Source organism: Harpia harpyja, chromosome 1 (genome assembly GCF_026419915.1).
Source record: "Harpia harpyja isolate bHarHar1 chromosome 1, bHarHar1 primary haplotype, whole genome shotgun sequence".
NCBI lineage: Eukaryota > Metazoa > Chordata > Aves > Accipitriformes > Accipitridae > Harpia > Harpia harpyja.
In genome coordinates this window covers 13573446-13599179 of record NC_068940.1, presented here as the reverse complement: position 1 = coordinate 13599179, position 25734 = coordinate 13573446, and the positions used below count along the sequence as shown (strand labels likewise).

At 45.9% G+C, this 25734-nt stretch overlaps 1 protein-coding gene and 1 long non-coding RNA gene across 5 annotated transcripts in view; one reads left to right on the top strand and one right to left on the bottom strand.

Annotated features, from left to right (window-relative positions):
• SLC22A23 (solute carrier family 22 member 23) overlaps positions 1-15640 on the bottom strand; it is a 119839-nt gene extending 104199 nt beyond the window's left edge. For 3 of the 4 annotated variants that reach the window (XM_052780096.1, XM_052780107.1, XM_052780116.1), the window contains exon 1: positions 14194-15140. In XM_052780096.1, the coding sequence (XP_052636056.1) occupies positions 14194-14727 (534 nt within the window). In that variant the 5' untranslated portion in view covers positions 14728-15140. Of the gene's footprint in view, positions 1-12082; positions 12242-14193 lie in introns of those variants that run through there. The other variant, XM_052780125.1, reaches the window with a different exon arrangement.
• A 165-nt stretch (positions 15641-15805) lies between these two features.
• Positions 15806-23561, top strand: LOC128138708 (uncharacterized). Its single transcript, XR_008234123.1, has 3 exons — positions 15806-15892; positions 20981-21169; positions 23328-23561. It is a non-coding gene; the product is annotated as an uncharacterized LOC128138708 (long non-coding RNA).
• Positions 23562-25734: the final 2173 nt, after the last annotated feature.

Sequence of the window (25734 nt, the reverse complement as noted above, 5' to 3'; positions counted from 1 at the left end):
CACAGGAATTTTGCCAGAGACCTGCGCTCCCCCTTCCCTTCTCCATGGAAAAGCCAAAGGCAGAGGACTGCAGCCTCAGCTCTGAAGAGCTAGAAATAAAGCAAGGACCATTATATAGGACCAGTGCTGCCTCTCCCCTTACGTACACCTAGGCTCAGCAGAGCTTATTCGACATGTGCTTACGTGGCACGGCCATGCCCAGAGCCGTGGCAGGTCCTGCTGTTAAGTGCCAGTAGTTGCATCCCGCAAACATGATACTCTGATTTGCTCCACAGAGAAAGGAGTGACAGGTTTCCATGTCCCTGCAGAACAAAACGCTGGGCTGGGCAGCACTGATGACAGTTCAAGTGGCACTCCAAGTAAATCTGCACTGGGAGATTGTTTTGGCTGGAAACTAGATGGTAATCCTCTACCACCTCTTACAAAAGGTAGATTAATCTGTTACAAGCACGGAGACCATTAAATCCTGTAACTGCTCTGGCTGAATTCCCTGGTGTCCCACTCGGAAGTTAACAGCGCCCAGCCTGAAGGAAGGATGCTGCTAAATTTACAGTACTCCCTGGGATTTCTCTTTGCATCCCTGGGTTTTGTCTGTCTTTCTGTCCTCCGTCCATCCTCCTAATGCAAGAGATCTGATGAAGTGACTTGCTAAACCAACAGGACTGTATTGTTATGCTGAAACAAAAATAACTGTATATAAAATACACTGGTGGAAAGGGAACATTTAAAAAACAAAAGCTTTTTTTCATAGCAGTACAGCAATGTAGAGAATCTGCCACCTATGCAGACGTGCAATATATTGCAAGTGTTTTTTTCATGTTGTGACAGCATTTTTTTTTTTGTCAAAGCTTAAGGAGTCACACCTTCAGGATCCTAATGTTTAATTGATATCAGTGAGTCACCATCCATGCTGTGAGTCACTATGTTTCACATCAAGATGGAGGACTATTTGAAACATGAGATGCTTGGGAAGACATCTGGCAAAAGGTAACCCACGCCAGAAGTAACCATCCTGTAACTCATTTACAAGGGGTGAAAATCTGGACAGGGCTCACGCAGCGAGTCAGTATTTGCATTGAAGTTAAGTTATAAAAGTCACAAATGTAAAGTCTGCTGCATGTTTGTTACTACAAACACAAGCTGCCTCAGTGAAGGACTCCTGCCTCGAAAGCACTTGTCATCCAGAGGCCATAATGCCGTCTGTGGTGTCTAAACACAGTGAATACCCACTGCAAAAGGTCATAATAAGATGCCTACCAAGGATTTGGTTTGTTCTACCTTCACCCTGATTGCACGGAAAAGCGCAAGGCAGACCCTTCTGTCCTAAAAAGGGTAGAGAGACAGGAGGAGAGATGCTCTGGTCCAATGTTTGCCTGGAGCCTGGCACAAAGAGCCCAGGAGAGGGGAGCTGGACACGCACACCCTCTCCCCACACTGTGGGTTCGCAGTCCATTTCCAATGACCGATGCTCAGATCGCTGCTGAAAGCAAGCAGACCCTTCCCCAGTCTGTAGGTAGGTCGCAGCTCTGCTCCGACTACTCTCTGTATTGGTTTCAGTGCGAGGAGACCAGAGGGTCACCAGCTCCACTGCCTTAAAAGACCCTAAGCCAGGCATGAAGCTGCACCCTCGGTCCTTCCCCAGCCAGGCAGCACCTGGCTGCTGTGCCAGCCTTCGCAGACTCTGTCCTGGGGCACGTAACATGCCCCACACACCATACGTGGCCTCTCGACTCCTAGAGAAAAGGTCCCACTTTGGAAGCCCCAGCCTCTACGTACCACGTATGCCACAGCTTACCACGGCAGCCCCAAACCCCTCCTGGGGAAAAGCCACAAGATCGCCTGCACATTAGATGGTGATTTTAAGACCAGTAAATGAAAATAAGAATCTAGCATTTGTCACTGAAGTTCCTGTGTGTTGGGTCTCGTATTTCTTTGTTCCTCTCCTTCCCGCTTCATCTTTTTATAACCAAACCCTGCCAATTTTCCCTGCACAGCACTAGAATCCATCTTCTATATAAATACCTCGTCTAGTGAGAGTTTAAATTTATGATGCCTTCAGATGCTCTTACAGTGTTTTTGAAAAAAAACAAACAAACAAACGACAAACCACCAAAAAAAATCCCCACAAAGTTGTTTTTAAAAACAAGAATAAAATAATTTTCAAAAATACAATATATGTAACAAAAAGCAAAACAGTCCCTTTTCCTGGAGGAAAATCTCCAAGTCAACAGACCAAGCACTAAAAAACCCAACCCAGCAAAAAACCCACCAAACCCAAAAACCCAATAGAAATGCAAAAAAAGTCAGTACCTCTACCATAATATACCTACCACTAATGCCTTTTCCCAGTACTAAACTATCCGAGTAGTACTCATAGTTACAGCCACAGGAGACCACTGTACCAAAACTTCCCTCCAGGCTGCTACAGGACAACACTTCTCCCCTCTGCTTCTCAACCGCTGGCCAAAGATGACACTCTGGCTGCACTTTTAATGTTAAAGAAAGTGTGCAAGTTCCAGCAAATGGTGTGATGCTCAACCCTATAGAAAATAACTGTGCAGTTAAAGCACAATAAAGAGGTAGCAGGAGAAGACTCCCAGAGGGATGTGCCAGCCCAAGTGCAACACCTGAAGTTGGGGTGGTTTTACTGCCACAGGTGTCTCTATCTCCCTCTCAGCCACGGCAACAACAGAGCATTTAAACTATTTAACCTTCAAGGTTCGAAGTAAGGATGCCTCTCCTTTGAGTTTGCAGCTGGGCAAAGCACTCCCTGATCTGTATTTTAAGTGTTAATAAAGTGTTCTTGAGAACACCTGGCATTTTTTGACCACAAGTACAACCAGCTGGGTGGAAGTATGAAGGTGACATTTCAAAATGGGGACATTAAGAAGAGTAAAAAAAATAAACCAAATAATCCTGGAAGACTTGAGAAGAAGCTATAAAAATGAATTATTTCCTCTTTCTTTGACCAGCCACATTCAGAACCAAACGTCTCCAAACTACATCTTTCCTTACGCTTTTATCGGACACAACTGGACCTACATGGAAAGCAGAAGTGTCATTAAAAAAAAGAAAAAAAACACAAGAAAAACAACAAACCACCTATTGAGAAATTTTGTTGTTTATTTTCTTTGAACAGCCAAAGAAGCCTACACCACCTACACTGGAATGCCTCAACCCACAACACAGTTAACACCTGGCTTTTAAGCTACTGCCTCCCTGTATGATGCTAGACCTCCAAGTGCTGAGTACATCTAACTTTCTTCAGCTTTATCATAAGTGGATGCTTTTGCTGAAAATCTTCAACCAGTGCCTGAGTGTTTAGGACCTCTTAAAGATAAATCCTTCTAAAACAATTTTCTACTGAGCAAGTACACACTGATATTTTGAGAGGTTTATAACCATCCAAGTTTGCAAGAACTTTTACTCAGATAGCAAAAGAGATACTGTGGTACCAGAGTATCACTTTTTGCTCAACATCTGCCTCCTTCCCGTTCCTGACAAATCTGGGGTCCCTATTCCTGTACACTGGAGCTTGCTAACTCCATATGTGCGAGGGTTTGTTTTGTTCAGCTTCCTATCCAATTCATTTTCTTACAGTGGGAACAACATTTTCTGCACTTTTCATTCTCAGGAACCATTAAACCATTTCTGGCCATGACAGACACCTGGCAGGGAAAGCTGCAGTCCAGGAAAATGAACAGTGAACACGAGGTCACGTACACAGAAATTGTCAGGTTGCTTTAACTACAGACATGACTGACTGACTGCCTGGGCAACGTACCATTTGAAAAATAAAGCAAAGAAACTACTGTTGACTACTACCACAAAGCCAAAGATTTCAGGGACATGGGGAGGGAGGGGAGTGGGGAGAGAGAAAGAGGAGAGGGCGCGTGAGCCAGAGGACACGTGCTCAGTCTTCCAAGAAAGATATAATTAGATCGTGCAGCGTTGTATGAAAGCAGTTTCATGTACCTATGAAAACAGTTTCTATCCCCGCAAAACAGTACAGGACTGCACAACCATGGACTTCACAAATTTCCTTAATGGTTTCCGAAGTTTAACATCATTAAAGTTGCTGAAATACGTCCTTCAAAGCTGCATTTTCTGATATGCATGACTTAGCTGTGAAATTTCCACATTAATTTCTGAAGTGCATATTTTTTATGTCTGGTATTTCAGTCTTAAATATAAAGCACACAGGCTCGGTGCCACGCTGCCACACACCACTGCGTGAACACCGACACATAAAATAGCACTTCCTCCTGGTTTGCAAACTTCAACTCCATCGTGAAGATGGGACACCTAAGGCACAGGCTGTGTCGAGCCGCTTGCCATCAGAGAGGCAGAGATACCCTGCCTCCTATATTAACCACCTCAGGGTAACTAGGCTGGCCTCACTACACCCCACAGGGCGATGCTGTCCCACTCGCACCCAGCATCTGCGTGGCCCCATTCCCCCCCTCCAGCAGTAGAAAGGCGATGCTGACAGCAGATGCATTACTGTAGCATCTCCTGCCTGCACCCACTGAAGCAGCACCAGGCTGCCAGCCGAGCTGCACCGCACACATCTGCGTGCCCTGTGTCGTATCTAACGCCCTTCAGTCATGGCTCACCTGTAAGCACCATCTCCCCAGCGTGGCGAGATGGGTCAAGCAACACCGCAACCACAAAACAAGCGCAAAACTTCAAATATGCAAAAGGACACAAATCAACTTTGTTTCAGAACCAGCAAACTAATCGGGAAAAGACTTTAAATTGAATGCTCTGCACTAAATTATTCCTTAGTCTATGCCATAAGCAAAAAAGACCTTCTGAGCTATCCAAGGAGCACATCAGCAGAGTCCCAAGATAACGAGATGCCACCTGAAACACCGCAAAACTGGAAAAGTTTCATCTACCCTTCAACTTCACACTTTAATCGGGAACAATTAGCTCTTCTGTTCCCAACCTTGCTCTCATCACAGATCTGTTTCTTTTCCCCACTGGGAGAGGGAAGAAGGAAGTTTGCTAAGTAAATAATCACCACTAATACGCTAACAATTAAAATATGATTTGTTAATCATATGACAGTCTTCTGAATACTCAACATGATTAAATCAATTTTAGTAGCATCCATATACCACCCACTACTCCATCACTACTACTTTTATTTTCAGTAGCAGGAGTTCCCTTTATTCTGAAACGTTTTGATCTTCTCCAGCCTTCACCCTCCCCAGATTAGTCAACAAACTTGTTTCTCAGCTGATGCGATCTCCTTTGCTTCTTCCAACTCCATAATGTCATCTAACATCAAAGAGTTGGGAGATACAAAATCTTGCTTGCAACTTTCATGAACACTATATTCATAATTTTCCAGAGAGCAGGATCAGGATATTTCCATCTTTCTTTTACATCTCTGTGCTGCAATTAAATAACTTTTCTACACATATTCCAACATCATTAGGAGCCACTGTCACAAAACTGACTTTAATTTTAAGCCTATTCTTTGCTCTAAGACCTTTAGCTGTTTGTCTCCCTCCAGCTGCATGAAAAGACCAGAAAAAACAACGTCCATCACTAGGACTGACCAAGACACACACAGAAAAATGGGTTTTGAGTGCCATCCCTCAGTTTTCAGCAGACAACCACCTTTATTCTGAACAAGGTACGTGCTTCTGGGACTTTCTTCGCAACCAAACTAAAAAGTTGAACTAGTTTTCACATTTGTATTTAGAACAGGTCTAAGCACTGTAAATAGAAGCCATATGTAAAACAACCCCAACGTTTCAGTTAAATATTAACATTCACTATCATCTGATTATCGAAAACAAGTTAACACTTTGAGGACTAGTATTTTTCAGGCCGTCAAAACCACGCGTGCATAAAACATACTGCATGTGCGCAGGCTTGAGAGGGCTGACGTGGCAAAACCTAATTTACTCTCTTATTGGGCCTTTTTAAAAATTGGGGGAAAAAACGTGAAAATGTCAAGCATGGCATAAAACTCTGAAATGGGGAAGGGGGAAGGAGGAGACAAGAGGAAGCCATTCCTCGTGAGAAATACTTGCTGAAAGTCACCCTAGATAAAAAGATCAGATACCTTAATTCTGACATGCAATTATTGCTGCCATGACCCTGCTCTCTCATCATTTGAGGGCTACAGCTATTATAACTCAGGCAAGAAAAAAAGAAGAGGAAAAGGGTGGAAAAGAAGGTCTGGTATTAATTCAGACTTAAACAAATATTAAGGGGAAGGAAGAAAGGAGAAAAATATTTCACTTGTTTTACAAATCAAAATGTGAAACTGGTCTGTCAAGCTTGTATTGTTCAAGCAGAGAATGTTTTACACAGCCCTGGGAGACAGAGCAGGGGAAAAGGTCTTGCAGTTTAATTTACATTCCCTATCCTTCATAATATTTGTAGGGTGGACATTGTGATGTTGTCTACTTGTTCGTGGACTTTGGTCTGGAGGCCAGGAGGAGACCGGGCAGCTCCAGAGCGCTGCAGAGTAAGAGGGAGACAGTACTTGAGTCAAAATGAATTCCTCCATAACTGTCTGGAGCCGAAAAACTTTTTCCAGGGAACCAGACCACCCTGCTCTGAAAACAGCGTGCAAGGGTAACTATAAATCACATGCTGCTGGACAAGGTGAACGTATGGCTTCCCTGCATCTCACAAGTAGCATTCCTGATTCTCCTGGCTTTGCTACTTGTAGATCTAGATAGGCATCCCAGAAACAAGTATCAGGGTATATTCACTTATTTAGTCTTTTGTTCTTGTGTTTCAGTAGAACAACTGGCATTGGGGGCTCTCCCAAATTAGAAGACAAAACAAAAATCCTAACAAAGCCTTGTACTATACATTGAATTTTCCTCCCAGGGAGTAGTTCAAAAAAAAAAAAACAAAAAAAAAACAACAACTGAAAAAAAAAAATGTCTTCACAGGAGCAAGTCCCACCCAGCCCATTACCCCCTGAGCACATTTGCCCTCCCCTCATCAGCTCGCAGGGCAGGCAGGAGTTTCTGCCCCGAATGCCCCGGTTGCACCAAACACAGGCGTACGCTGCAGCCGGCCACTGATCCATCCCCCACCACGCAGGAATAGGCAGAGACCTACTGCACGTTCCCAGCAGGTATGACGTGGCCCAGATCGGTGGGAGCTACTCAACGCACACGTTAATCATTGCTGCCTGCCGGGTTTTACAGGCTGGTGGCATGGCAGGCTCCCCAGCACCCGTACTGGGCATGGGCCAGCACAGCTCTGGTATGGCACTGAGCGGTTATCAGATGCTGACACTGGTTTTGCCTGGATATATCTGCAACGCACCCTGATGACACATTCTGGAAGGGGCTTGAACCTCTTTTCTCCCTCCTTCAGGTCCCTTCCTTCCCCTTTGATTTTAAAAGGGAACTCGGAATGCACACAAGGTCACCTGCTGTCAAAAGCCAACTGGAAAAGAATATAAAAATAAATTACATTATGAGAGCTAAGCATGCATTTCAGAGTTGAGGCGACCAGAGCCCAAGAGAAGCTGCTCTGAGGGAATTCAGTGCACGAGTTGACCACTCAGCACTGCTGCAAAGCTGCAGCATCTTCCTCTGACAGGGTTCTCTGATCTTCTACAGATAGTCTATAGCAAACCCCACTCCTTTCTTCTACAGTAAGATCTGAGCCTAATTAATTCTACAGTTAATTCGTGGGTAACCCAGCACCAGCCAGGCTGTGCTGCAGAAGAGCAGGAGGAGGAAGAAGTATGAAAGGGAGTGAGTGAGAGCAACTGTCCCAGGCAAGGATGCCAGGTAGCACAGAGGAGAAACCAGGCAGAAACAAATAGGCTGACAGGGAAAACAAAAGACAAGGTACACAAACGCACTGGATCCCTTTCAGCATTTTCTAAATTTAGCAGCTCTCTAGAATTCATTTGGAAAGCTTTAATTTAGGACTTTGCACCATTAGTATGGCCAAAATTTTTTAAGTTAAGGAAAACCATAAGTTTCATACTGTTCCAGATGTTATTTCATTAAAAAATTAACACCTTCATGTTTGGCTGGCCTGTAATCCTCATCTCAACATTACCATCAGAACTGGCTCCAAATTAGATGCCTTCCTAAGTGCCAGTTTCTCCTCTTTGACAAACACTTTAAGAAAAAACATGAGGTCATCTTTTATAATCGCAGTCTTGTAGCCAGAGTAAGAGAGGTAAAACTGTTAGTGAGCTTCAGAAATTTGGTTTTAAACTGCCTGAACAGCTGGTAAATATACACCATAGCCTGCAACTTCTGCCACAGCGTGGGCAGGGTCAATATATTTAAACTAAATGACCAAGATACAGGATGTATTAGGGAGTGGAAACAAAAACAAAGAAAACCCCAACTATTTCAAACATCACGTCCATCCATAAAAAACCCCAAAAAAGCAGTTTGACATAGACACAGAAAACGAGGAATATGAAAGGCTCAGTAGCAAGTCTTGGAAAGCTGAGAATGACTTTAAGACATTTCAATACAGAATTACCTTCCTGGAGGATCATTGTTAGTTCTACCAATGCTACAAACTATTTACGGTAGGCTGAAATCAGATTCCTGTATCTGAGACACTTTATCTTAAGGATGATAATAAATATTAACTCTATGTACATTCTCTGTAGTGAAAAAAGAATCCATACCAGACAGAAAACCTAAGACTACCTGAGTTCTGATGTCAGTATTGGTCTTAACACAGTCTCTGTTTTCTAGACCAATTGCCTCATAAGCCCCCCCAATAAATAAAACCAGTATCTAGGCTCACTAAACAAGTATTTGCAGTCTGGTGATATCAGACGTGGTTATCTCAAACATCAGGTAATTTGCTGTTTGCAGGCAGGCAGAGGACAGACCTTCACCACCAGGAAACTGCAGGTACTGTTCCCGAAGCAGCCATCCCCTTCCTTCACGCCACTCAGCCAGAAACTCGCCCCGTTGTTTTAGGGTGTTGTTCACCAGCACCCTGATAACCAGGAAACTCCATCACCACGTTCAGTGTGTACAGGCAGGCCCCAGGGCAGCTCCAGCAGGACAGGCCACCAGCTCTCCCTGCTCCCTCTTTAACAAGCAGATTTCTCAAGCCTGCGAGCACTCAGACCAGCAACCACTAACTCTTTATCAGCTAACTCGCAGAGGGAAGGGGGGGAAAAAAAGAGTTTGGGATCTCTCCCAAATAGTAGTAAAAGTTTGCACTGGTCTGCCAGTATTTCTGGATACCTCTGACCACAGGGACTTGTTGACCCCTTCAGCACCCGTTAGGAGCACAGAGAGTCATTTCAAAGCCTCGTCTGAAAGAAATTTAAAACAGTCTTTCTGCCCATTGCAAGTATCTGCCTTGCAGGTCCCTACGCCCCCTTCAATCTGTGCAAGGGAAGCACGGGCATGGGCGATATACTAGCTTCAATCCTGCCACTTCTGACCCAACTACCGCACTGGGTACAATAACTTGAGGTTTTCATTGATTTGGGACTAGGTAGAAGCCAGTCAGCCAGGAACCAACACTGACAAGACAATTCCTGGCAGTTGCAGGAAAAAAGAGAAGCATCAGCATTTCTGAAGTCTCTTTGCAGAGACCAGCCAACTGAAGGATACGCAGAAATGAGTGAGTTTCCAGACACAAATAGGAGGAGGTAAGGGTGGCACAGCTCTTATTTTGAGATGGACCTTGTCAGAGCGATCTCTTCAAATTAATTAACAACTACACTCTGAAAGTCCACTTGAAATGCATACCTATCCCCTGCCCCAACAAATATCACCCCACAAGTAGTGCCAAATTTATCATCACTATTATCGCACACATTTGTTTGTTGTACCATTTCTGGCTACTTGCAGATACTTGCAATAATCCTATGAGACAACACCACGGTCTATGGCATGTCTCACTGCACAGAGCCATTTCACTTCATTAACCCAGCAGAAAATCCAGGAAAAATAAGATAATAAAAAAATGTATTTAAAGAGAAAGTTTTCTACCAGATTAGCAAGCTGAGTCAGCTGAAGGTGTATCCAGAAAAGTGCCAGAACTACCATAAGAGCAAGGGAAAGAAAGCCTGGTAGGGCACAGACATCTCCTCTTGCAGGAGCAAAGAGCATCACATCACAGCCTGAACCGATCCAAGCTCACACCAAGACAGCACTGCCCAGCGCTCACTGCACAGCAGCACTGTGCCTGGACCATTTGGCTCTCCTTCGTTAAGCTCCGCTTTTTTTGGAGGGGACAATTTGCTAGAGGCTCAGCCAAATTGGCACGAGAAGGATCGAACCAGTGGCAAATAGGTAAAACGATGGCATGTTACTTGGAAAAGATGATGACTCAACCCAAATCAAGTGGGAAGTTGAGAGCCAAGAGAACAGCATTGCAGCAAAACAAGGCATCTGGAGCAGAAAAGCAGCCACAACAGGAATTCCCTTGTGACTAGACATGAAATATTATTACATAATTGCTCTGGGTGATTAAAACGCAGCCTTCAACGAACCACTTCCCTCTACGCCACCCCCAAGAGGTGGAACGATCTGGAACACTGCGGGTGCACACAGAGGGATGCTGTGCCATCAACCGCTGCAATTTAATCAAGCCTCAATCCCTGCCCATTATCAGCTTTTGGTGTCCATTATACAAATTGGCATTCAGAACAACAAACAACCCCACCACATAATGCAATCGACCACAGCGGACAGGTCATCCTAGTAATGGAGGGAAAAAACCTATACCCATCAATCCTGTAACTAAGAGCTTCTGTGAAAACTTTGCCCCAAGATTAGAGGCTGGCTTTGCAGATGGTCAGAAGATCCAGGCACTACAGAAGTTAACGAGAAGGTTAGAAAAGTCCCTGCTGAGTACACACTCCAACTTCCTGCTAGGCTTCACGGCTATGTATGTTTAGTTGTCATTATGTTGTTTATTGCATTAATGCTGATAATTTACCTGAAGCATCACTTTGCAAATGGGTAAAATGAGACCTCGGGTTTCCCCAGGGCAAAAAAGGAGAGTATTTCTCAGCATCCTTCCTTTGGACAGTGGCAAGATACATGGACTGTCTGAAAGTCAGATTTTTTTTTTTTTTACTAGCCTTTTGCCTGAAGGCTAGTTCAGGATACATCTCTCAAACAATACACATGCACTCTGTTTATAGCAGTGTGATAACGGTGATGTTGTGATAAAGAATAGATGAAAATCCTCAAAGAAGCATTTAGCAGTAAAAAAGCCTTACAAGTGAATTGTCCTGAAGGAAGATATTTATGTACAAACCATGTTGAAGTCCAAGATTTATGTACCAGGTCAGGACATTAGCTCAGCTGGGTGATTTAATATGGCCACTGGAATCCCTGGGGTTAAATTATGCATCTGACCTCTTTGCTATATGTATTTCAACAGTGTTAAATAATAAGCAGTACGTCCTTTATTGCCATTTCCACTTCTAATGACTGGCAGCACTATAAAAAGCACCTTTCCCAGTGACTCAGTCAAGGAGGTCAGGATAATGGCAGCGCCTAGTGTGGCAATGCCACTCTTCAAGGAAGGTGCCAGGCCACCCCTGGCTCCAGCAAAGACTCGAAGGGAAGCGGGGCCGGACACAGCAAGACCTCCACTCCATCAATCCCAAGCATGACACAGACTAGGAGAAAATGGGCACCAGGGAAGGGAGACCTGAGAAAGCCTGGACAGAGAGACAACATCTGATGAAAGGTACTGTTAGGAGAGAGACTACAGAGACAGTGAAACTTAACACAGTTTAAGGACAGATATCTGCTCCTGGGAAACAGGGGACAGCAGCATCTCACATGCACATACATCAACAAAACGCAGAACAGGAAATATGCTTCATGCTAAATAACCACAAATGTTTCGTCGTTCCTGAAGACAAAGCAATGATGGAGCATCCAGCAGCTATTAGCTTGGACTGTTGAAGATGAGAACAAGGGGATTTACTGGCCAAACAAAAGTGCATTTTTTATTAATATACTTTTGGCTCTCTTTATGACATTTCAATATAACCCCTGGCTACTACACACAGATGAGCGTATATTAGACTAAGATTTAATAAGACTCTGTTTAGAAAAATGAGAACATTGCATAATACATTACAGAAACAAATGTATTTTTGAGGGGAGTTAAGGGAGATCTGAACATCCAGTCTTCTGAATTCATCCAGGGCAGCTCTTTCTCACAAAGGTTGGTGGGATGCATGTAAGAGGAGTCAGCAGTTAGGAGAACTGCTCCCACACTATCAGAGCTCCTGGGGGGTCATAAGAAAGGAAGTCCGAATTAAGCTACACTGATGTTCTGCCTGGGTTTTTCCTCCCTTTGTTCATTAGGATAAAAACAGACAGCACACCCACCCAGGAAACCCCCCAAACAAAAGCACAAACTAAGGAGGAATCCTGACCCCAAGAAAACACCCTAATTATAATTACATGGGATTACAAATCAAAGCGTAAAAGCTGCCAAGTTTTTGGAAGCAAGCATACAACAAAAATAAAAACTCCACACTGGAAAAACCCATAGTCTCAAAAGATGATTATTATTCTTTCTAATAGAAAACAAGACAGCAGGGACCACAGATGTTTATTTATTCCTTAAAATTGATCTGCCCTTTACCACAAGTTCTTCCCAAGAACGCTTTTTTTATTATTTTTAAAGAAGCATGCAAGATAGCAAACTAACTCTCCCTCGACCTTTTGTGGCCAGCTTGATGATGACCTTCAAAAGGTTCAAACATTTAAAAAAATTTTTTTTTTACAGTTCACCCTAAAAAGAAATATTTCAAGATCTTTTTTTTTTTCCACACTTAAGCATCAGTGTTAAACCTAAAACATATGAATAGCTCAGTCTCTGGTTATAAACAGAAGAAAATCTGCCTCTCTTAAATGTCAAATTTCATTACGCACTTCTACATCACAAACCATTCAAGTCCACCATGTGCCTGTGTTCTTCTCATGAAAGAAGGGTAGCTGAGTTACTTTTTTTTTTTTTTTTAAATCCATTCTGGGTTCAAGGTTTTGAGGGATTTGCTTTACCTGCTTTTTCCCTGTTGCACACGCCTTCGAGGTACCCAAAGAAAAACTGAAATTATTTTCAATGATTACATACGAACGCGTGCCAGCTGACCAAAGCATAATCATGCCAGTTGTCTGATTATTGCTGCATTTCTTTCTCCCAACTAGGTAAGCACAGTTAATCCAAAACACTGCCCTCAGGCAGGAAGTAATTTTTGCTGATCTTGGGGGGGGAGGGGGGGGGTCCTGAGATTAAGGGAACTACTTTCCTGGTGTAACAGTTTCATTTTACTTTTCCAAGAGCTCCAGTTGCCTGTTAATACCAACGAGGCCCATCCACAGCCAGCAGGGCTTTTGCAGGGCCGGTACTATAAAAAAGCAAAAGCTCTCAAGTGAAAAGGCGAGGCGTTTTTTTGCACACACTGCTCAGCAAATATGAAGCAAGAGCAGAAAGTGGCGCAGCCCTCCTCACTAGAAATTTTCCACCTTAGCCATTCCATTAGGAAACACAAAACAACAGCACGTACTTTCTGCCTCTGGAGTACAACAACTTGTGTGAGACGCTTCTTCTTCTATTGCTCTACCGTAACAGTTATCAAGGGAATAAGTACAAAACAAGAAGAATTCAGCAGAACTTTGTCTCGTTTTCCTCCCAACAGTGACCACCTCATCAGCTTCCCCAGAAATCAACCTGGTTTTTGGTTTGTACGGCTGCTTTAGTATACTTGCACAAAGATGAGCGATATCGCAACCAGAGCCTTCTCCACGACCCTTTCCCCGCGCTAGCTGGTGACGCTCGCCTGCAGCATCTTCCCCACAGACACCTGCGTCTCAGGACGGCAGGACAGCTGCCATTCCCGGGATCCCAAAGAGCCGCCAAGGATCCCATTTCAGGAGATAACTTTGCGGCTCAGTGCCGCAACCAGCACCCAGGTGCAAACCCGCAGGACGGACACCCGGCGTGACACCCAGGGAGGGAAAGGATTACAGGGGTGCGGGACTTACTCCTGGTGGGAAGGTAACTCACGGGGCATCTGAGCGACCCGGCAGCGGCAGGCAGGGACAGATCCGCGTGTCCAGCTGCTCCCCTTGTCTTGGGAAGAGCGGGTGCCGAGCGGGGCCGGGGTTGGGCCGAGGGGGTCCGTGAGGGCTGGACGGGGCGTGGGGTGCTGAGGGAAGCCGCCTTTCTCACCTTGCTCACGACGTTTTGGACGAGGCCGGCTCTGATGCGGTAGTGCCACTCGTGGCAGTCGCACTCGCTGGCGTTGCCCCCCGCCGGGGTGGGCAGCCCCGGCGGGGGGAAGATGCTGCCGTTGCCGCTGTGGTTGGCGTGGCTGGGCGCCAGGGACCCGCTCCAGTTGCCCTGCCCGTCCGCCTCCCGGCACCAGAAGTCGGGCTGGTCCAGGAGGAAGGAGTCCGAGAACTTGCTGAAGCCGATGAAGAGGGCCGGCACCCAGGTGAGCAGCACCAGGGTCCGCTGGTACCCGCCGCCCAGCCCCCCGAGGAAGGGCAGTACCGACCCGTCGTAGTCGAGGAGCAGGGGGCTGCAGGCGGCGGGCGGCGGCGGCACCGGCACCGCCTGGATCTCGGCCCCGGCGACGTTGGCGGGGGGCGGCCCGGGGGGGGCGGCGGCGGGTCCCCCCCCCACGGCCCCCGGCACCGAGCCGTTCTCCTCCGGCAGCGGCCGGCCCCCGCCGTCCGCTTCGCGGCGCCGGTCTATCGCCATCCGGCCGCCCGGGGGGGGCTCACATAAGGGGGGGCTGGGGCAGCCCCGGCTCCCTCGCGAGTCCTTCCCTTCCTCTCCTCCACGCACACACACCTTGCGACGTAATATACTGCACACACGCTCCCAGCCGGACCCGGCAGGAGACGGATGGGGGAGGGAGGCGAGGAAGGAGAGGGGCGAAGAAAGGGGGAGGCACCGAGCGAGCCCCTTGCTCGCTCCCTTCCTCACCCGCACCCTGCGGCCACGAACCGCTGCAGCTGCCGGCGGTGCCCCCCCTCCCCTCGCCTGTGCGTCAAGCTGCACTCATCCCAGCTCTCCCTTCCCCCCGCCGAGAGGCACCGCCGAAAAGAAAAAGAAGGATCCAGCCGGATCCGAGCATGCAATGGGCCAAAGGAGAGGGAGGGAGAAAGGGGGGGGGAGGAAGAGAAGAAGGAAAAAAAAAAAAACCAAAAAAAACCCAACAAACCACCCTGCGAACCAAACCCTGCAACAACAAACCAAGCAAAACCGGTGCAGCAAGGCTCTAGGAACACGCCTCCTCTCCCGGTTTTGGTGAGGAGGAGGAGGAGGGAGGAGAGGGAAGGCAAAGGAAGGAGGAAAACAAAATAACAGCTCCCGACGCGGCTTCCCCGCTTCCCGCACGGCTAAGGGTCCCCCCCCGGCCGCGGCAGCAGCGGCGGCGGCAGCCCCCGGCACCCCCCCGCCGACCCCTCGCAGCCCCCCGTCCCACACATCTGGCTCCGCATCAAGGGGCCCCGCCGGCCCCTCCGCGGCCCGGGCTGCGGGGACCGCCGCCGCCGTGCGCCTCCCGCGACAGCCCGCTCGCCGAGCCGAGCCGCGCCGCCGGCCGCACCTCCAGGGGCGGGCAGCCCGCCCGGCTCCTCGCCCTCCGCCTCCCGGCAGCCCCCACCTGCCGGCCCGGCCCCGCCGCTCCCCGCTCCGCCCCCCGCGGTGCCGGGCGGCCGCACCTGCTCCCGCCGCGCCGCCGGCCCGGCCCGGCCCGGCCCGGCCCCCCTGCAGGGACCCGCCGCCGCCGGGGGCGGGACGACGGCGCCGCGGGGCGGGGAGGGGAGGGCGGCGGGGCGGCCCCGCGTGGGCTCCGCGCCGCCCCGCGTGGGCTCCGCGCCGCCCCGCGGCCGCGCCGCGCTCCGCCGCGCCGGGGCAGGTAGCGCGGTTGTGGGGCGGCCGAGCGGCACCGGGGCGGGCAGGGCGAGGGCCGGGGAAGGAGGTGCTCTGGCTCTACGGCGCGCTGTTAGTTCCGTATCAATTATTGACGGGGCATCCCTTTAATAATGCAGTGCAGCTGCGGCTGGCGGGGCTGGAGGAGCACCGCACCGGGGAAGCCGAGTGGCAGGAGCGCCCTGGAGGGCTGGGGAGGGCAGGCTGGAGCGGGGACAGACCCGCGGGGAAGAACCCGAAGTCGAGGGGGACGTTTCCGAGACCTAGAGCGGTGGGAGGAGACGTACCTGCGTTGCTTCGGTCAGGCTGTCAAATTAGTACACGCTTAAAAAAAATAATAATCGCGTTAACGGCTGACATGAATCGTAAAATTAATTGTAAAATAGACAGTTCAAATTCGTGAAGGTTATTTTTATGTTAAGCTAAATTTACTTCAGTGTGTAAGTGCCTCAGACTATTTTCATCATGGAGCATAGCCCATGCATTACTGAACTGTGCGGTTATTTTTGCCTTTGGAAGAAGGGAAAGAGAGACAACAGATCAATATATGCTTGTACACACGAACATGGCTAGTGGGCAGAAAATGCTTGTGTGCGTTAGAAGAGGACTGGCATCATTACCGAATATAAATGGAAGAGCAAGTTGTTGGTGGCTTTTCATTTACTTGACCCGGTCTCTGCAAGCGAGTTACTATACACCATCGACTCCTCACATCTTCCCCCCCCCGCTTGGCTGCTTTTCTTACATAGGACACCAAAAAGGTTTCCCGTCTACTGGTGGCTCCGGATCTCTTTTGCAGAGCTTCCCTCAGTCCTGTCCGAGGGATCCCCGGTACCCCAGCGGCCCTGCAGCCTCCCCAGCCAACACTTCATCCTGCTCTCCGATGGGAATATTCCTTGCTGAAATGTGAACCTGGAGCTCCCTGCCCAGGGAAGTCTCCTCTTTCTCTTCCCGTGTTGCAGTGCCCTTTCACATCTGATGGCTCTTGCCACGTCCCCGCGCCATGGTTTTATGACAACCAGCTGCAATTTGTCCACCTCCCCTTGGCTAGCCGTTGGCCCAGCACTCCTCTGGTTTCCCTTCAGCTGCTGCCTGCAGCATGCCCTGAGCAGTGCCCCAGCCTCTCTGTGTGCAGGGGGTTAACCCTGCCTGCAAAAACAACTCTTCTTGTTGCTTTTCAGTCACGTTCTGTGCTTTCCAAGCAATTTCTCAGGATTATTTTGAATTCTTATTTCATCCTCTAATGTACTTGCAGTCACTCCCCGGTTAATGCCATCTCTGAAGGCCGCTAAGGAAACACCCCAGGACAGACCTCTTTGGAATTGCATCTACAATCCACCCGTTTGCCAGTAGACCACTGACAACCGCTGTTTCCACAGTTTTGTACCCACTGCCCGACTTTTTCACATAAACGGAATGCCTTCATTTTTGAATGAATGTGCAGAGCCTAACCAAGGCACAGATGATTGCCACCCTTGCTCCTTTCTTCCATAACATGGTCTGTTCCTCTATCGCCAAAGGAAATTCGGCCAGCTTGTCCCAATTTCTTGTTGACAAGTCCACGTTAATAGCTGCTTATCTCTTTGTTTCCTTCTATCTGTTTACAAATAATGTGTCTATTTGTACTAGGTGGTTCCTGGGGAAAAATTGTCTGGCTGGTCTATTTATATATTTATTTATTTTAAAGTGCCCTTTTTAAAGATAGGCACCAGTTTTGCCTTTTTTCTATCAGCAGGATCCCTGGCCGTCTTCCCTGAGCTCTCAGAGATGAACACTAGTGTTTCCAATGTTGTTTGAGCCACTTCCTTCAGTACCCGGACGTGAAGACCAGCCAGCCTGTTGGTTTGAACACCTCTAAGTTATCCAAGTACTCTCGTAACTGGTTCTGTGCCAATCTGGGCTGAAACCTCATTCTCTTGTCGTTAATATGTATTACATCGATCACCCGATCACAAATGATCCCTTTTGGCCAAGTCTGGTGCAAAAAAAGGCCTGAGGCACTCTGAGACTTCTCGGCATCAGTCAATAGCTTTCTCCCTCTGATGAGTAATCCACTTGCTTTTGACTTCCTCTTACCACGGATGTACTTACTGAATGATTTCTTGTTACTTGCGATGCTCTTGCTAGTTAAGTTTTATTTGTTGTATTGGCTTTTTCGTGTTTGTCTCTGTCTGCTCTTGCTAGGTGGTACTTCTGCACTTACCCCATGGAAACCTGGTCTACTTTCTCTGTGCTTCCTTTTCATGAGCTCACGATTTAGCCCGATTGGCTGCTTCCTACCCTTCCTAGATTTCTTCTGGGATGGGATCATTTGGGACAGGTCTTCTAGAAACTCCCAGCTACCACAAAGGGGAGAAGGCCTCGGCGTGGCCTGGGGTTGGCAGGGAGAAATGGAGAGGGGAAGAGGACTTTGGGAATGGAGGTCTTAAGCTGGAGTTTTGAGGAAAGAAAAATTTGACTGGAAGAAAGGAAAGAATTGAAAACTTGGAAGAGGTGGGAGGGAAAAGAAGAGCCCTTAGAGAAGGAAGTAGGCGTACTGTGAATAAGTAGATCTGTAGAAAGAGGATAAAGTCAGACGGTACAATGAAAAGCCCATAATGAGAGGTGACAACCCTTACTCAAGCTGATCAAACATTTTCATCCGAAACACCTCTTCTGGGATGCTCCTACATCCTGAGATTTTGTTTGGAGCTGAAAAATTTCAGAGGTAGCATATTCCTGAGAGTTACGTGTTTTTACATAGTAGAAGTTCTCCCACCCTTGAAACTAATCCTCGCGAGACTGTTTCTGAGTACAAGGTTGAGGACAAAAAAGGAAAGAAAATACATTTCTAGGAGTTAAGAAATAAATTTTTGATGAAAGAAGCACTACTGAAGCAAAACTTCATGGAAAAATATCTTTCAAATAACAGAAATGCCTTTACATATTCTTGTGAAAATTGGTTTTGGTTTGAATGAGGAAATGAGAAAGACTTGAAAGGAATATTCCAGCTGCATGGTGGAGCCTACACATGAGTAAATGCTGAAGTTAAGATTACAGAGGCAAGCCTCTCTCTCCTGTGCAAGGCGTCACAAGACGCTACGTTTCATGTTCAAGCATGGTTTCTCCAACAGTGCCTCCTTGACCTCAGAGAGAAGACATAGGATCTTTGGGGTGCCTCTGCTAGAAGACAAAAAGATACCATTTAAAAGATAAGTTGCATTCAAGAAGAGAATGAATCAATGTCTTTTGGCTTATTTTTTCCACATTCGCCAAGTTATATTAAGGAAATTGCATACTGTTATAACCTAGGTCCTCAACAGTTTGGAGAGGAGGAGCAGAAAAGATGGCTTTGGTCTCCTCTGACAGGAGCGGTTTGATCCCTGCCGTAAGGCAGAGCCAGCGGCCTCAGAGCTGGGACAACACGACAGAGGTGGAAATCAGTGAACTTTGTTCCGCTGCAGAACGAGCATTCTGTCTGTCGGCACCCTGCCACGGCTCAGAGGATTTGAAGCCAGGACCCAGAGAAATATCATCATGTTTACAGAGAGGAGGAAAAAAAAAATCAAGCTGCCTTAGCATTAGCATTTCCAGATTCTTGGAAGGCCAGCCACAGTAATTTGAAGAGCTCCTGGCATAAATTCCTGTTTTATGTGGAATTTGCAACAACCTCATTCCACATAAAAACAACCCTAGCTATATTTTATTGTTTAATGGGATGTATGCTTGGTTGCCTTTTTTGTCTAAAGGAATCCTGTAGTGTAGAGGTGAAATTATGACAGTGCAATAAAGCAAAGCAACTTGGTACAAAGATTGATTAATAAAATCACCTATTGGAATGCAGACTATTTATATAATGGAGAAAAGCATGATGTCCTCATAAGATCACACGGTAATTCAAGTTGGAAGGGATCAGAAGGTCTCTAGTCCCACCTCCTCTCGAAGCAGGATCAGCTATGGGGTCAGATCAGGATGTGCAGGGCTTTATCCAGATGCCGTAGGGGATTTTTCAGCTCAGGAGGGCCAGGGAGAGCTCGATGTGAGGCAAGATAAACAGAAAGAAAGAGGAATGAGTTGAAAATGGTAAAAGGGGCTAAGACATTTGGGGAATAGGCAGAAAAGCCTGTACTTATTTCAACGTGCTCTCCTCCGATCCTGATTGAACCAAAGACACCTGACTTTCACCATTCTTCCGATGTCAGCAAACATTAGTGAAACTCACTGGCAAACTGTTCTGTCCCTTCCTGATGCTGATTCGAATAGAAGATGACAATCTATTACTTGTGTCATTTACTCTACAGGCAGAGGCCTGTACCCCATATGGGTAGGGATGCAGCAGGGGAAGGGTTCCCATCCCCCATCAGCTAGGGATGTGAGCGTGATGGGGAATGCGGTTGGCTTCGTTTATTACCCTAAAACCAGAGAAAATTATTTGTACACTAATTATTAGAAAAGATCAGAGATGTTGCAAAGTCAACCAATCTGACGTTGGTAAATGCTGTAACTAAGATTGCTTGGGCAATGTTAATTTGTGCCCCAAATCTTGTGCACATGCATTCTGATGCAACCTTTAATTAACAGTGCATTATGATGCAACCTATAATTACAGGATTATGTACAATTTTTCTTGCAGATCTCCTGTCTTATTCAGTAAATAAATAAAAATAAAAAGGAAAAAACCAGATGATGACTTAAGAAGACCTGACTCTCAGCAGAATTTAGACACTTAAAATACCTTTGAGAACCTGGGTCTTAATGAGAAGCAATTCAATATTTTGTTTTTTCCTTGTTCAGTATGGAGCCCCATGACTTATTTAATGCACTATCTTCAAACCCTGCTTTCAAGAACTAATGATTAATGTCCTCATGGGATTTTTTATAATTCTCCCCTATAAAGTATCCAAGTGTTTCACAAATACTAATGCATTTATTTTCAAAGTGTCTCCATAAGGGGAAGGTTTATTACCTTATTTTCATGTTGGGAAACTCGGAGGCAGATAGGTTAAGGTGAAAACATGAAATTTTGGGCACTTGCGGCTCCCAGCAGTTTAGCATTCTTGAGCATGGTGCGGCATTTTGTATTTTCAAAGCACAGCTCCTGTTGCCAACTGTGAATGTGCAGTGCTTTTGTAAATCAGATTCCAGAGTCTCAAGGCATGCACTCACATAATGAGACAAATGCAACTGGAATAACATCATATGGTGCTTTGAGGAAGAGACAGAAGCCTGACATCACTCCTGAGCAAATTGATGGAGGAGCTGATGCAGCACTGGATTAATAAAGGTAGGTAAGATAATTAGAGCCAGTTAACCTGGATTTAAGGAAAATAAACTTTGTCACACTACCTTTTTTTTTTTTTAAATGAAGTTATAAATTTAGTTAATGAAGACAATGGTACTGATGTAGACTGTTAGCAACTGTATGGTAAGAAAGATAAACCCAAGCTAGTTCTACCCTAGATTGGTCCAGGTTGCGAACAGATGTTATCTTTTGGACACAGCTGTGCCGCCAGAAGAATTTACCTCCACCAGCTGATTGTGACCATTTCCTAGCCAGTAATTAGTTCCCCTTCCAATCTGCCTGCAGAGCAGTTACTGCATGCACCCCCTACTTCACAGAAGGGTAAATCAGTGAAGTTCACTCAGACCAGCAACTTAAATTGATAGGCTTGTTGTCCTGACAATTTTCCTTGAGGGGAGTTCAGGAGCTCGCTCAGATACCTCTATACCTGTCAGCAGCCAGCCAGTTTACTTTCTAAGTTATGAATTTAATTCTCTGGAGAAGAAGTGACACCCCTTAACTCTTCTTCCAGTCTCCCACCTCATTTGTGATTCACCTGCCTCTACAATTAACAAGGTAGCGTTGTATAGGGAGCAGCCTTCTTCACAGTAAGGTGACCCACATGTGAAGCAGGTCTATCCTGTTCACTGAATAAAGCAAGCACTCTGTGGAAAAAACAGTAGGTAGTCATGTAATTAAAGGCTTTTCTTACTGTACACGCACAAATATTATACACTTTATATATATGTATGTATATATAACACAGAGACATTATGTGAACACACAGAGAGGCCAAATTAGATTTACACAAGCTATTTTACCTTGTGTAATTTCTGACTTTCAAGTGCTTAATTTTGCATTCTTTGTTGTGTTTTAATGTAGGGCTTTTTCTTTGTGCGTATACATTAAAACAATGCAAAAAGCTAATGAGTGCTTACACAAAACAAGTTCTACAGTGTGCATAATTTTTAGACACAGATTGTTTGAATGCCTTAATGGAATGTAGTGAAATCAAGTAGGAATTAAGTCAGTCCAGTGGCTTTTTTATTTTAAACAGATCTTCAAATACTAGAATTAAATAAATTAAATGAACAATTAAATTAAATTAAACAGGCTTTGAGCCAGATTCCTGCTTCAAAAGGCCAGTCTCTAACAGCATTCATTTTACGTTCCCCTGGTCATAAGATGGTAGCCGAACATTTGATGTCAAAAAATCACTTAGTGCAAATATATGTATATATTTTCTGCATCTTCCTCTAAGGCTGCTGACAGATTCTTAACAGAAATACTGAGACTGGAATAGTAGTATTTAGTTCAGGAGCGAGATGGGTGCATTTTCACCTGTAATGGGAATTACAGCCTGCTACATGCAGATGCTTAATGTCACATTTACTGTGTAACTCAGTTTCTAAAGGGAAAGCAAAAACCAAGCAGCACCGAGGATATTCCTTAAGGATTATCAGAGGAAAGGAATCAGGACACCCTGAGGGAACTCAGTGACTCACAGTGCAGTCTTCAGACAGATAAATTACACCTTACACGCAGATTAACTGCAAGCACGTGTATATGCTGCAGAAAGTAACCAAACAAATGCAAGGATGGCAACTCAGAGTCTAATTGCCTCAAATGGATGAATCACCAAGTTCCAATCTGGCAGGACCTAACTGGAATATTTAATAAAAATGGAACCTATAATCAAGAACCCTATTTGCACATGAAATATTTCCCTTTGATATGTTTTTTTCTTTACACCTGGATAAGAGGCTTGCTCGATGGGGAGTGTTTCTTTCCATGCCTGCTTCTATATTGTATATGCAAGCTCAGACTCACCTAGTGTCCAAACGGTTTTGCCATGAGTCTGTGCTTACATGGGCCGGGAGCAAGCTCCAAGGTACAGCAGCAAGACTTGAGCATCTTCTATCCTTCAACAGGCCTAAATTGGATGTTACTTGTGGAGAGGGTGAGAAGGGGCAAAGTCTTAATTAAACCACGTCATGTAGCCATGTGGTGTTGACATATATACATCCATCTATTTATACATTACCTGGCACTCACTGCTGCTTGCACCCTGCAAGTCCTGCTTGCAGCTGGACTAGATGATCATTGTAGGTCCCTTCCAATTAAACTAAACTAAACTAAACTATTCAGTTCTATATCACAGACAGGAATTACTGGGATACCCTGCACAGACCTTGCTAAATGTGATCTGCATAAGTGCAGCCCTGGATACTCTCCCACTGCCCATTCACAGGGGCCACCTGCACCAATGGCTCACAGCTCAGCTCATGGTTCTCCTGAATAAATCCTTTCAAAAATTGCAAGGACAAGAACATATTCTCTGTTCTCTGCATACAAACCAAGCATGACCATGTGCATGTAGTTTAAGAGGGAAATAATAGCATTAATTATTTCAAGTTGGAGAAAGAGCATGTTGATTTTGCTCAAGAAAATTGTTATGAAACAAAATAACAGCCTTAAGAACAAAAGGGAAAGAAAGAGATTGGGGAAAAAATCATAACACAATATTTAATATTTTTGTTGTATTTTCTATCAACGTTTGAAGATTTGAGAGATAAGAGGAGTGCACTGCTAGAGCTAAATCATTCGTAGTTACCTGGAACCTAGGTCAGCTTGTACAAATACAGCTCTGCAGTGCAGTCAGCCCAGCAGACTTTGTCTTTCCAGGTGTAACCACCAATTTATACCTTAACCCCACAAAGGTCGAAACTCCCTTTCCAGCACGCTAGTAATGTTGTCTTGAGCTGTTAGCCTCTACCCTGGAAATACCAAGCACTTCTTTCATAATGTTTTTTTGGCCTGAACTTACGCAGCCTAAAATCAAGGAGTCCATGGACTTCTGAAGTTTAAAAAAAGAGAGAAAAAAGGACAGAGGTGGGTCCCTTCGTTCACCCAAAGGGCTCTGTATTTTACACTACTAGAGCCCCAGGACCTGCTGCATCTCAAGTAAAGGGTGAAATTACAGCTAGTTTTGCTCTGGATCAGTAGGGTTTGGCCAGCACATGCAGCTCACCAGGATGTTTGCTCAGCACACACCCAGCATACCCGAGGAAAGGTGAGAGCCGTCAGCCATACCAAATACACTGCACCAAATGCCCCGCTGCGGACTTGCCCCAGCCTTTCTTCCCTCTGCTGCCCAGTGAGGATGCTGCAGCTGAGGAATCTGAAAATACAGAAGACAGTCAGAAAACTCAAGTTCCTCTGCAGCTGGAGACATCTCGTTAGAAACGTTTTGCGAGGAGGGAAAAGCTGCCACCAGCAGCCAGAGAATGAGAGGCTACACCTGGATCGAGAAGAAATGCTGCAAGGGGGGAGTCAGCTGGGAATAAACACCTGGCTTGGGGAGGCTTGGCTTTAAAAAAGAAGAAAACAGCAAATTGTAAACAATGTTGTAAAGAAACAAACCTGGTATAGAATGATGGGGGAAAGGGAAATTAAGACTTTAATCCATACAAGGCTTCTGTTTGTGATTAAGAGATAAAAGAAGAGAGGATCATTAATGAGCAGCTTTTGCTGTGGCCTTTCCCTGCTTCCCCCTACCCACTTAGCTGATCCATGGACGGTCACCCAGCAGAACAGGCAATACCGATGGCCTCAATCAGCAAGGAGGAGGCTGGTTTTTGCTGGCAAACCTGCGTTTCTTTTCAAGCAAAGGTTCTTTTCAGATCTGCCAGAAGTTCAGCCATCTTCCTTAGGAAGACATCAACCAGGCAATGAATTTAAAGCAGCTAGCTTTTAAAAAATAAAGAAGTCTGTATTGGTGACTGCAGATGTAAATTGTTCACACTTGTGACCGTGTCATGGGATAACATCAAAGGCTTCCACCAGTTTCGAGGTTGTTTGGAATGAGATAGGCAGCGAGCCAAAACCTACCTTGGTGAAAGCCTCCTGTGTCGTGCAGCTTAGCTGTCCTGCCAACTCTCTTAGGCAGGACATTTCTTATCTCTGGTTCCTTTCCATAGGGATCAAGTGTTCCTGGCCATTTGAATTTTGACAAAAGGCTCTCTGTGGTTATTAGCTTTAATACTATTCCTGGGCTTTAGGCAGGGGGGAGATTGTTAGGTTAGTTTCACAGTGGTATTGACCTATTCGTGATCTTCTCATTCAGTGTCAAACAGTTATTCTGACTAGGCACCTCGCTAGCTCCTGCTTATTTTCATAAGCTTACCTGGAGCAGATGACTGACTGGTGCCCAGATCAGCTTCTCCTTCGCAACACACTTTTGTGATTAAGAACCCAGTGGAAAGAGATGAAGATGTATTTGTATAGTTATGCAGCAATTCTTTGTTAACCTCTCTCAATTATTTTTAAAAGCATGTTGCTATGGGAAAATGCTCCCGGAGTCAGTTATTTTAAAGTTTTCTTCTTAGATACTTAAATCCATCCTTCCAGTATTTTCAGATTTGAGGACAAACCTTTATCCAGTTAGTGAACGTAGATGCAAAGTGTGTTGTTCACTCTGCTGGGAATGAAGCATCCTACCCACCGCTCCAAGACCTCAGAGCAAACCAGTGCAGTGCTTAATGAGCATTAGCCTATATTAAAAAAGG